Raw genomic sequence first — 14,270 nt, 5'->3', positions numbered from 1 at the left:
ATTTACAAATAATTTATGTTGAATATTTTTACCTTTTCTGAACTGACTAGGTTTCAGTATGATGATCTATTTTCCATATTCCATGCCAAGGAAAATAAGTCTGACCTACTTGTGGATCTCTTGTTCCACTTCAAAATAAGCTATTCAACATAGTTCTATCTATAATTCTATTTATGAAAAATACTTTTGCTGTAAGCACTTATTTAATTCTGCTGAAATGAAGGAGTTTGTTCCTCTGTGTTTTGGATTTTCATATCTTAGCTAATGTTTAATCATTCTTGTCATCTTGCTTGAGACAATTTAGTAAGAGGAAGAAATTATGTCACCATGTTAGTTTTAAATGATACATTTGTATGGGCAGAAAAGATCTAAGTATGCATTTCACAGCAGAATTACAATATACACAAGTATTGGCCACTAGTGAAACTGACAGTGATTGCTTCCACTGATGGTACATTATATTGGTCCTATGTCCACATCTTGCATTATAGTATAAAAATGCAATACTTTTATAAGTGAGTTATAAGCCCATTAAAATGACTTACTAGTCATTTTTCAGTACCAGGTTAAGATGAACACAATATACACGTATATAATAAAAAAACGTGTTGAGGAAAACATTTCACTCTATAGGCTTATGCCATTTAAATTAAAGCTCCAATATTCTGCCTCATATTTTTTATTGTATGTTCAAATATTTTATTACATTTTTTCCCAAGAATATATCTTAGATTTCAAAGTTTCAAATTTGTACTCTCTTACACTATACTTTCTAATTTTCATTTTGTATAGAACTGTGGAAATCTACAAGCATTATTTTAATAATACAAGTTTATATTTATTAGCTTTACTTTTGAAGATGTGTAAAATATTTTATTATTATAAACATAATTTGTTAATATTATGCTTAGAAACCATATAAAAAGTTTAGAACATGCTTTTTCTTTAATACTTTAAACAATTACTAACACTTGGATTATACCATAGGTTTCTTATGTTTTACAGTATGATGCTATGAAATGAGATGAGTAATTAAACTTTTAACAAATTTTAATATACTTACACTAAAATGCAAGCTGAATGGACCAAAATAGGTTACATGTGTAAAATATGTTAGGCCTACTTTTGATTTCTAATAATGGCCTGGCATGAAGTTATTTCATTTTTTTTCCCTTCTATAATTAAAACTACTTAATGTTTAGCTAATATGCCTACTTTAAAAGTATTTGTTTAAAGGAATTACTCCCATATTTCAATTTCATCCCTAATACTTTTGACTTGATGCATTTAAAATTTATTATGACAAATACATAAACAAACATGCCACATTTACACAAAGTAATTACTTTATAACCCAAACATATTAACACTATTTACCAGTCCACCTAAATTATCCTCTTCATATTCTTGTACTATCCAGCAAAACTACAAAAACCAGTTATAACAATGGACTACATATTAATCATGAGGTAAGTTGATCCATAGGTTAAACTAAAAGATAGGGACCCAAATTATCTCATGAACAAGATTTCCAAAACTAATGGTATAATTAATAACACATCATTTAAATTACCAAAATCCATAATTTTTGACACTTTAATCAAATCACTTTGAGTTTTTTATGCTTCAATAAACACAGTTGATTTACTACTACTTCTAAACCCAAGAGAATTAGTGTAGCTCATCTATACACATTTTCCAAAAATTAATCCTTGGCACAGTTTTCTAAGTAACAGAAGTTAAGAAACATTAAAATAACATAGTTTTTCATTATTAAACTAAATATACATGAATGTATGTACCAGAACAACTGTCACTATGAAGACACACTATCTTCGTGCTTATCTACACAATCACACCAAAATCATATCATTTTCCATTAGTTTAGTTTTAGATCATTGGGATTCATTTTTAAAATCCAGTTTTATGTACAAATATGTTCAAAAAACAGTTTTTGATTTCAATCTTACATTAAAAAAATACACACATGCTTGTTCACTATTTAAATCTATCAAGGTACTTGTGAATCAAATCAAAATTATATTTTTATATAATGCTTGCTTTTCTAGTGACTTACAGTCATCAACAACTTAAAAACTAGTTTACCATTCATTCACCCCCCCCCAAAAAAAAACAGATCGTACTTTAATTCTAGAAACATTTAAGTATTGAATCACAGTTTAAATTTAACCTCCAAGTTTTAATAAGTTATAAACATACATAAACTGCATCAATAATATTTTCTAAACATGTTTTATACTACAATATACTTCACCATGGGTGTCTGCAGAAATTTTTTGGGGAAAGATGGGAGCAAAGTCAAAATCAAGGGACAATAGCTTCACCTTCAAAATTTTGGCATTACAGTCAAGAGAACAGGCAATCTCCCAGAATCAGATTTCATATTTGGAAGTTTAGTTGAAGCCATACTATGGATTTGCAGCTATATATACATTTTAATTGTTGTCAGGGATCTTCATCCACCACACAGACAACCTTATATGCAGACACAACCCCAGACCACCACCATATATCCACACCCTTGCACATCAATCACTTGAAGGTACCAGAATATGCTCTCAGCTGAGCTGTTTAGTACCTACAAGCTCTTGACTGATATCCTGAGCATGGCACACATCCAGTGACTTGCTGAAGCTCATTCTTGAGTCACATAGTACTGCTGCTGCAATTTCTCATGGCTAAATTCTGCAGATACTTGTCAACTACAATGTGAGTGCAGCCTTCCTGTAGCAGTGTGATGCTCTGGAAACTTCAACTTCAGTTAGTTGATTTCTAACTGCTTGCACACTCTTAGTCAGTAACAAAAAAACATAAACCTAGCATAATCTCAAAAGTAAACATCTTTCCTAATCAATTAAAACTTGCTTCTTGCTTTGCAGAATTTGAGTTATTTCTCAAAAAGGCCTATCACATAATGAATCATTGGTGTGCAAACCCTAGGTAAAATTGATGTAAATCCTCTAAAATAAGCATGCTAAATTCTAAGAAATATTGATAACTTAAAAATATACAAATTTAAATAAATCTCATTACCATTTAACTTTCATGAGTAGTGTATATAACATTAAAAAAAACAAAAATACCAGAAACACTAAATAAAATTACAGAAATTAAAACCACAGACTCAGAATAGATATATATAAAGAATATCCCAAAAGTAAGTCAACTTACATCTATTCTAGCTTTTAACTGAAAAGTTTCTAATGACATTAACCTTATTATATTACACAGAATCTAAAAGTGGTTGTGTTATTAAATGAAACAAAAACAACTATTTTTTAAAATCTAATATTTTGTACAAATATAAACAGTTATTGTTTTAGAAATATAAGTACAAAATGAGCAAGGTAGCTAATTCAACTTTCTGATATGTTGGTTTGAAAAAACAAAATCAACTTTAATCTTTGTAGTGATGTTTATCACCAACATACCCACTCCCTGATAAGTAGACAATGTACTCTTCTTACAATATCTGTGTACAAATATTTGTTTTTATTATTGATGAATGAAACCCAGTCTGATCCTTAAGATGTCCTAAGAATTAAACTTCTGTTTTTAAAAACTTACATTATGTACAAAGTAATGTAAAAATAATATATAAATTGTAGTTTAAAATTGTTTTAACTCTATAAAAAAATAAAGCTGTCAGCTAGAAAAGTTGTAGTATACTCTAAATACTAAGGTAATGGGAAAAGAATTAGAGAATTACAAAAGTTTTACAAAGATAACAAAGAATAATCTTAAATTAATAAGTTGTAAGTCATACTTAAAATTTTTGAAAACTTGGAATATTTCAGTATAATGTGAGATTGAATGGTATGTGTAAATTATATCAAAATAAAACTGATAATAACTTAAATCACTCTTACTACGATGCAATATTACATTTTATTACTAAACGTAATGCACTACCAGTTAAGGCACCTTAATACTGTAAAGCTATTCAGGTAAAAATGATCAGAATTCCCAGATTATTAGATAAACACATCAGTACTGTCCTGTACTGATATTTCAAAGTGACTGCAATGATTTGGAATTTCAACATTCACATCACTTGCATCACCACTTCTACTCATTATTTGGGCTTGCCTGTGCCTTGTTTTTTTTTTCTTTAAACTCTGACATCCTCTTTGTTTCAGGTTCACCTTAGCAACAAAATCTGAGGATATACCTTCACTAATTCTATATCTCAGGGTGTGAAAAACACTCAAGACTGAAGAATTCCTGCCAAGAAGCTCTGTTATGAAAAGTTCAGGTGCTGACCTGCTCTGTAATTCTCTTGTTAGGTTGTACATAAAAGTACCATTAATGAACCGTTCAGCCTGAGGACTAATGAATGGCTCCAATAAAAGCTTGTTAAGGTACAATGAAAACAGCAAACAAGTCTGAAACTGGTTGAGATAATGCACAACCAAAACATCAAACTTGTGAGCATTACTATGTTGAGGTTTTCGAAAATATTTCCTTGTTTTTGCTTCAACTGTTTTCACATCCTCAGGCTTTAGAAACAATTCTGTTAACCCATAATCTTGATTGAATTTTTGGATATTAATTAATGAGGGATGATCTTGTAAGGATACACATTTGTCTAATAAAATACTAGATTTACTGTTTGATTGGCCTGAACAATATGGTTTAATGACATCAAGAACAATTAAAGCAACTATAAAAACATTCAGAAAATTTTCACTTATCAGTGGACTGGCATTTCTTATCCAAAACCAGACAATTCCAACAAATAACTGTAAAGAGCCTGGAAAACTGTTAAGTTTATCATAATTAACACCTAAAGCAGATACCAGTAAATGTCTTTTTTGTGTAATGTCCAACTTTGGAAGGTCAATAAAGGTAGGAACTGAACCAAATCCTTCAATGTAAAAATTTGGTTCAATATAGCTTTTTTGAATATTTTTCCCATTTCGTCCATGTTCTTCTACATATTTCAATCGAGTAAGCTTGTCTTGTTTCTGAGATTCATGATCTCCTACTAGCAAGGACTGAAATGAAAACATAATCCCATATAACACTTTCCTTAAAGACAAAGAACATAAATAAGTGTTTGGTTCATTTGCATCTTCCACTTGAACTTGCAGAAATACACGATGCAAGCCTAAAACATTTGCAAAAAATGGTGAAAGAAAAGCTTTATGAAAGTGCCTTATGAACCATTCAGGTAGTGCATATCCTTCATAAGTTACTAGATTTGATTCAATTTTTGGAGTATCCACTTCCCAGATTTTGTCACTTAAGTAATGTATCAGGTTAGTGTTACATTTCTTGTATGCATTTACTGATTCATAGATAAGCTCCCTTGCTGCATCTCTGTGAGATTTCTTCAAACACCCAAGAACAAACTCGACTGCTTCAGAAAGATTCCCGATACTGTAACCAGGTGAGAAGCCCTACCATTCGAATGTGTCTTTTATGGACTTTTAACGTTTTGGACTTCATCTTTGGAAGTTTCATATTTAAGAAAAATGTTTCAAATGTCTGAATATTCACAATGTCATTTCCAATTAATGTACCAAAAAGAGGCAGAACTGCTCTGTCTATACCAGGAAAATTAGAAAGGAAATTACTCACATAATAAATCTTACATTTTAAATAGTAATATGTTCTTCCATCAGGTTTCACAGACTGTATACAATTCAAGTCAACAGAATCTAGTCGTACGAATCCATTCACAATATCATAAATGTAAAAATCACTGTCCTGACTCAAAACAGGGCACTGCAGATGATTGGCTATTGCTACAATTTGATTATCTGCTTCAAAGTCACACTGAACATGTGGAATATTTAATTCCACCAAAATATCTCTCAGGACACCATGAGCTAAAATAGGAAGCATTTTTTCTGAAGCTTGACCATGTTTAGCTATTTGTAGGGCAATAGACAGCTTCTGTCTTGTTCTTTCCTGAACAGTTCGAAGCTTCTTGTCTAACAAGTCATATCCACCATCAAAGATAATAAATGGTTTAATGTTACATTTAAACAGAACTGAGAAGAAATCACGCACAACATCAGCATATCTGAAAGAAACAGATCAATACCATGTTAAAACATGTTACAAACTGTGAATTTTTTTATAATTCATGAAATATGAAGTTTAAATATACAACAAATAATGCTATTACACATAAGTAAAAAAAGAACGAGTTATTTTAATTACTGAAAACATCATGCAAACATTTTGAAGTTTTTATTAAAATCACTCAATTTTGCAAGTACGAATTTTTAAAAAGTGAAAATAACTCGAAAGCTTCCTATCAGTTAATAACTCTACATTTAACATTTACATACAATTTAATGGGCTTTTAATACTCTGAAATGACTGAACAATCTTTTCCTGCAACTTTTATGTTTTCATTACGTTAGTTTTGTACAGCTATCGTTAATAATCGAGTTAGATAGGTAAACTATTACACAAATATAAGAAATTAATCTAAATTACAATATTCATTAATTTCTGAACTCAAAAATTTACGTGGGCACTTTAGTATTAAGTGTAAACGAGACCTATCATAGTCGCCACCGTAAACACACTCCAAACGAGAATTGAAGTACAATAAATGAACCAAATTATTCCCATCTATAACAATTTCTGTATCGTGAAGATAGTGTTGTAAGGATAAATCTGGATTCAGGTCAAAAAATGAGCTTAATCCTCGAACACCCATATTTCTTTGCAAAGTCTAAGATATCACTAATTTTCATTTCAAGTTTTCAAAATTCTGCGTCATCGTATAATTTTTCATCCTTATCAAAGCCACAGTTTAGGTGACATCTGAAAACAGAAAAGGGTGAATTATCAAACAATTACTATTAACAAATGTTTCAGCAAAAAAACATAAAACTGTCATACCGTTGAAAAAAAAGCTTTATCAAAACAACTAAAATTCACCACTGTAATTGTTTATAAGCAAAATTTACAAACAATAATAAAGCTTGTAAGTTGTATTATTAGTATTAATGTACCTTAGAACTAGTAAGACCACACTTAATTTTCGCATTAATACTAATATAATACTTACACACATTTTGAACTTCAAGCAGAATGTGGTATAAATATCAAGTTCAATATCTACAAAACTTATATTTTGTGTAGCTTATGAATAAGGTTCTGGTTCTGTATTACACTTATATTATCTATATATATATTGTTTACGAAAATATCGTAAAACTTATCATGTTCTTTTGAAAGGAAATAGGATGCTCTGTTGTTCAAAAACGTGATACCATTCACAGATGGATAATGGTAATATTGGGAGGTATGTTTTGTTTTTTTTGTACTGTTAAATTACCAGTTTTTAACTAAATTCGCTAACATAATTTAACTAGATTTCCTGAAATTAATTTACCATTTCTATTTTCAAATGTATTAACTTATTCAGTTTTACCATAAACTAACAATTAATATAATTGGAAGTATATTGCAATACAGCTGAAAGATTTTCATTTTGCACGAGTTACTTTAGTTTGTGTTCTGAAGTTACTTGAGTCCAAGCATTGACAGAAATGAATAAAAATCCAATAATCTAAGCGATTTCGAAAGGCGGATCTTTCTTCTTCAATTTGCACCTGAAGAAAGCGCTCGAGTTACAGGGTTTTTATTGAACCTGCATGTTTTTCTAACACCATGATTGAGTTCAAACATCTTATGCAAATAACTGAGTTAGAGTTCAGAGTTTAATTTTGAGTTAAACATTCGGACACCCTGGGTTCATTAACTTTTGCAAAGGATGCGGCGGTTTCTTTTAAACCTAAATTAAATAACTTGCTTCTTATTTTTTATACTTATATCCTCTGACTGGTTTCTGTTGCTTATGGCTGAGCACCATTGTATATGTTTTCCATTTTACAGGCTTACTTACTTCTCCAAAGTTTGAAAAAAATGTCTACTTCTTATTTTGATTTTGTGATAAAGGACCTGATATTTTGTAATATCAATAAAATATAAGAATTGAGAATTGGAGAACATTTTAATAAAAGCTCAACCGATATAAACTTGGGTAATATATGGAAATGTCATGTTTTTCGCCACCTTTATTAATACTGAAAACTTTTAAAACGTTTTCGTTTTGTCTGTTTCTGCAGCAAGTCTACGGATTTACAACGCTAAAATCAGGAGTTTAATTCCCCTCGGTGGGCTCAGCAGATAGACCGATGTGACTTTGCTATAATAAAATACACACACAAACACTCTCGTCTGTTTCTATGTCAGTGACGGCGCCAAGGGGGGCGTTAGCCCCCTCAGCCCCCCAAATATTGTTACCTACTTATATTAATAAAATATAGAAAACACAATCGTCGTTGTCGCTTAACAAGTAACATAAAAAAGACATAGGTCTGCAGAACTCAACGTTTTCATTAAGACGAAAGTCTGTGTCATGCGTCCCGTAGCAACGTACTCAATGCACTGAAACTCATGCGCTGCATTGCCGCTCCCTGTGACGAAGATTAGACAACCATGTTGATTTCAAGTTACAACAGATCATCAGGGATTTTACTTGATAAACCAAAGGTTTTATAGGTTTACCCATTAATTTCATTTATCTTTTATTGAAAAGTAAAACATAGCATGCATTTATAAGTGTATTCTGTACAGGTCAAAACTATGAAGCATTTAGCCGGTGTTGTGTCCTCTGTGAGATCATTTTGCATTGTGTATCAGCCTTCCAAAATTGTACTGATGATTGTGGCATACACTTAAAATTGTGACTTGCAATCCAATTAATGTTATACTTATGATTAGATAAGAACCTCACATGTTAACTGATCAAATAATATTTCTAAACAATTCTAGAATGAATTTTGAAATTGTCATTGGGCTATTTAGAAGTTTGTTTGTTTTTTGGAATTTCGCACAAAGCTACTCGAGGGCTATCTGTGCTAGCCGTCCCTAATTTAGCAGTGTAAGACTAGAGGGAAGACACTTGGGCTCCTCTTTTTACCAACGAATAGTGGGATTGACCGTCACATTATACGCCCCCACGGCTGGGAGGGCGAGCATGTTTAGCACGACTCGGGCGCGAACCCGCGACCCTCGGATTACGAGTCGCACGCCTTACGCGCTTGGCCATGCCAGACCGAATTATTTAGAAGTGCCTAATTTAAGGTAATGTAGTAGTTACATTATTGTAACAGATGCTTGTCACACTAATGATAATAAGAACAATATCACAATCACAGTTTGGCCTGTATGAATAATGTGAACTTATGAAGAAACCAGCCTTTCTGTGAATGTCAACTGCAATTTAAACATTTTATTTTGGTGCTACTTTGACCATTCATTCTCCAGGCCGTGAGTTTGCTTTGTTCGAGCGCGCTATTCCCTCCTCGAACGCCTTAAGCGAATGATCACCGAACCGCTGACCATGGTGTACGCTCTGCAAACGGCTATCAATCGGCTTAGCCCGATCAAGATCCAGATGCCAGCCGCACGCCCCAGCTCACTCCCATTAGCTGGAATTTAGGTGAGCTTCCTCTTTTACATATACGCATATTTTCATAAATATCTGTTCCTGATCTCAAACAATGTGCTAGAGTATAAATAATTTCTAATAATGATATACGTATGTGGCAGTGTTGTTAAGTGCAGACCTCCAGAATGGATTATCTGTACTGTGCACTATGTTGGTTTGAAAACCTGATGTTTAGTGTTATAATCCCTCAGATTTACTGCTAAACCAGCAGTAGGGATTAAACTGAGATTTTTATAGAGGTAGAACATTCATTTGTGGTACATTATGACATTCTAATAAAAAAACCAGAAATGTTAATGGCTGGAATTTACAAGGAGACCCTTGCCACTAAAGGTATACGAACATTACATAAAGTTCTTAATAAGTGTTTTACAACACAAATGGATCAACTGCACGAAAGATAGAACAGTAAACAACACCTTAACTTTGTTAACCTGAAGATGACCTAAGAAGGTCGAAACGTTGTTGTATTTTATTTTAATTAAAGTTTTAATACCAATACCAGCCGTCATTTTCACTTCAAATGGGTTTCTCGTGATCATGGAGTAAACAATATGTGTATGAAAACAAAGGATTCGATTTAAGATACTATAAATGTGTGGCATAAAGTTAATTGTCATTACACAAACTAGCAATGATTAATTGTCTTGAAATTTTTTACACGTCCAGCAGGTGACGTCTGTAGACTGAATCCGGAAATAATATCCACTTTTCTTCATCACGTACAAATTTTTCACAAAACGTCATATGTACTTTTACACAAGTGAACCATTTTGTTACGCTTAAAATGTTGACAACTATTGGCTACAAATGTCTCTAGACAAATCGAGACGTAACAGCCTTATCGATCGTTCTAGAGCCCAAACATAATAATAATGTTTATTGTGTTAAACGAGGTAATAATGCAAGTAAGTTATTTTTTCTTTCTGATTTTTAAAAGACCCTTATGTCATAGAAAAAAACAGAATATTATTATCAAATTCTGCGTATGTGAAGTATGGAAAATCCATTATTAAAACCAAAATAACTTTAATGAAGTTTAAATTCGTAGGCCTGTGTTATTAACCTAAACGTATTGTTTAATTATTCACTTTATCTAGTATTTTCACCAGTACTAGTAAGATAATCTAAAAATTTTGACATTGAAAAATCTGGCAGAGAGTAAATTTTCAAGGAAGAAAAAAGTAGTAATTTGATGTTTTTCTTAAGAGTAGTTCAGGGTATTTCAGTTAGATCAAGTTGAAATACTTATGAGAAGGTAAAATATCCAGTAGCAAATGAACCTCATAGACAATAGCTTAGATGTCATAACAAATATAAACATCGTATCCGCGGTTTCTGAAATTTCTTGAAGACCCCTATTTCAGCATTTTCAAATTTTAACAATATTTAATAATATTGTGTTGAATGAGAATGATCAGTGATGTGGGTAGTCTAGTAGCTATGGTCTAACTCCATTGTTTCAAATTAGTTAAGAAATACTAGATTTAAAATTTTCGAATGAAACGTCATAGTGTAAACATCGCTTTATGGGATCTCAAATGAGTTGAGTGACGGGAAGACATCTCGAAGAAAGAAAACGTTACTTAAATCAATAGAATCGACCGTCTAGTATACAAAAGTAGGTATGCAGTATGTGTTTTATATCTTTAATTAAATCTTCTCATTTTGTACCAAGCATATTTTCTCAATTTTCTCAGCTTAATGAGTTTTGAAATACAGAACTTCTCCATGACATTTCCTCCCATTATAAAGTGGCCTCACCTAAAATTCTTCGAAGAAATTAGTTTAATCTAAAAATGCCGCTAGAATACAAAATTTTAAACAACAAAAGGTTGTTGAACAATTAAATTTCTAATAAAGCATTTCATTGTGATAACACCTTTCATGCATGTTTACTTTTGTAACCTTATAGAAAGCCACATCGTGCCATCTGCTACGTCCACCGAGAGAAATCGATCCCTGATCTTAATATTGTAAATCCGTGGACTTACCACTGCTCCAGCGGGGAACCGATTTTCTAATTTCGCAATTTTTAATGGGTTTTTTTACTGATATTTATTTCGTAACGAATTAAATTTGAAGTCTATTTCAAAACAACTGTATACTAAAGTCTAATATGCAAACTTTTTCCAGAACTTTAGAGCTATACTATTAAACGACTTATAGATATTTTGACAGTGAAATAAGTAAGAAATAAATACTTAAGTAAAAATTATGTTCTTCACTGATTATGTTCTTCAATATTTTTTAAAACTTCACTATCTATATGGCTGACCTTGGATAACCTACATTTTTTAAATATGTAAATCTTAAATATTAAGACTGTCTGTTATTAAGTATAAACGATCATTCTTTGTGGTAGTGTAAAATGTGACACCTTTTCTTAAAGTCACAACAACACAAATGTGATTATACAAATTATCGAATGTAAGTTCTAATATCTTAATAAGGTTTATCAATTAAAACGTAATTTTTATTGCGATTAATGAAATCATTTTAGTAATTTGGGTCCTATTTATATTCTGTGGGGCGAGAACTTCATTTGTCTGAGACTACCACAAAGCTAATCAAATGCACAAAATTTTAATAAAATACATTTGAGCGATAGCGGTTCATAAAATTTGTTGCATCATGCACCTCTTGTACAGTCGCACGGTCCATTACTCCTAAGATTTTTTTATCAGTTAATATGTTATAAGAAAAACACCTACGGATATCACATAAAAGGTTGTAATTTTTCATAAATGCATGCATATTTTTTGTCATCATTTCCCTTATGTTATTCTCTTCTATGCATATTGTGTTAGCTACACAGCCCAAACATTTGTGCATCATGACTGGATTTGGGAATCTAACTCTTCTGAGAGAATAGACATTAGAGATCCTTACTCTGCAGTGTTGTAACAACGAATGTTACATCCCAAACTCATTAAACATGTTAAAAGTTTCCAGTTTGTAAAATTATCTTGACAGTGAATCAAAGCAATGAACTGTACACTGAAATGTGAAGTTTCACTTTACCTCAGCAGGAATATAATATAACCATATTATCTAATAAATTGTCATGATGGGGTAAAAGCTTACTTGGCTATTATATTGTCTAACTTTTTTTAAAAAAAGTGTGTGTGGTCAGTAAACAAAAAAGTATTTCAAAACTAGTGGGCCACACTGTTAGGTATGCCATGATGGACTTCCTTTTCCAATCCTGGGAGTAGCACAAATTTGAGTGGGGATTGATAACTCCAAATTCCATTAGATATGAATATTTTTATAGTTGTATTTAAGATGAAAGCAAGCCATCAGGAGTGGCTGGTTCATTTACAGTTAAGCACAAAGCTACACAATGGGATATCTGTTTTCTGTTCACCTCAGGCATCAAAACCCAGTTTCCAGTGTTGAAAGTCCACAGACATACCAATCTGCCACTGAGGGGCATGAGTAGTTCCCAAAACCCAAGCCACAAAAAATGCTTAAAACTTTCACAGACTGCATTCATCTGTTATGGACCTACAGGTATTGTAGGTGTGGAACATTTGTTTGTTTGCACTTATCCACAAAGTTACATAATGGACAACCTGTGATGTGCCCACCACTGGTATCAAAACCTAGGTTTTAGTGTAATAAGCTTTCACAGTTACTACTGTGCCACATATGAAACTAATATGAAGGAAATAAAATTTTCAAATCAAAATGTAAAGAAACACAAAACACTTATTTATCCAGCATGAAATATAAGTATGTTACCTTAAAACTACATAAACTTAAAAGTGCACTTGAAAGATTTTTCACTCTTTCATCTGTCAGTATTATTAGTTTCCTTTTACAAATGACATTTCCTTAGGTCAAAGCATTTATTTGTTGCTGTCATATTAACAGGCATCATTACTATTCGAAATACTTCATTTTCTGATTATAATGAATGTCATTTAGTCGACTTCCTAGGTTTTTATACAAAATGGCAAGTTCACTTTGATCTTAAAATAATAATTTTAAGTAATGCATATTCCACTTTTAATCTTAAATTTAGCTAAACCTTGCTCAGTTTTCAGTTCACATATGCAATAGCATTTTGATTTTAAACATTCCACTTAAGCTCCCACAATTATGCCAAAACTGCTCTTTTTTTCTTTTGCTCCAGATTTAACAATGTTCCTTAATATGAATCAATTTCATTTTAACTAATCAAATCTAAACTGAGTAAATCCTCATATCGTTCATACTATAACAATCAATAATGCCCTCTCATTTATTATATTAGTAGGCAGCCACAATAATTACTTATTTCCACAGGTAATAATATACATGCCCTATGTTCAACAGAACATTCTAAAAAATTATTCACTTGACAGTATGCCAAAAATTGTTTTAAAGAATTATACTTATTGCAAAATATATGCCTAAATGTTTGTGTAAAAACAAATTACTACCACAAGCTCTTGAAATCTGTATATAGTCGAGATAACTCTCAAGAGTACTTCACAAAATTTTTGATGTTTTTTTAAATGTAAAAAACTGTAACTACCCCATAATCAGTCTAACATCTCTATGTGTAGCATTTTATTTGATACAAAGAAAATTGAATCATGCTGAAATAATTCAAATATCTTAATACCTACATATTTTTATGGGGTGAAAATGCAGAAGTATGAATTATTCAGCAGTACCAAAGTGTCAAAAATAAAGAAATGATGACTAGCTTTGTATTTAGATTTGACATAACTGAACTAATGATTATTAATATTTTTAATTATCCTAAAACAAA

At 31.5% G+C, this 14,270-nt stretch overlaps 1 protein-coding gene across 1 annotated transcript; it reads right to left on the bottom strand.

Moving 5' to 3' along the window:
• Nucleotides 1–663: 663 nt before the first annotated feature.
• Nucleotides 664–7,206, bottom strand: ast (single-strand DNA endonuclease protein asteroid). Its single transcript, XM_076477614.1, is given in 4 exon segments — nt 664–5,402; nt 5,404–6,052; nt 6,540–6,807; nt 7,055–7,206. Coding segments are annotated over 3 exon segments (2,217 nt in total). The 5' UTR covers nt 6,701–6,807; nt 7,055–7,206; the 3' UTR covers nt 664–3,995.
• Nucleotides 7,207–14,270: the final 7,064 nt, after the last annotated feature.

The sequence above is a fragment of the Tachypleus tridentatus genome, chromosome 13 (assembly GCF_004210375.1).
Source record: "Tachypleus tridentatus isolate NWPU-2018 chromosome 13, ASM421037v1, whole genome shotgun sequence".
NCBI classification, from domain to species: domain Eukaryota; kingdom Metazoa; phylum Arthropoda; class Merostomata; order Xiphosura; family Limulidae; genus Tachypleus; species Tachypleus tridentatus.
The sequence above is the reverse complement of the archived record's forward strand: the minus strand, read 5'-3'. Positions and strand labels throughout refer to the sequence as shown.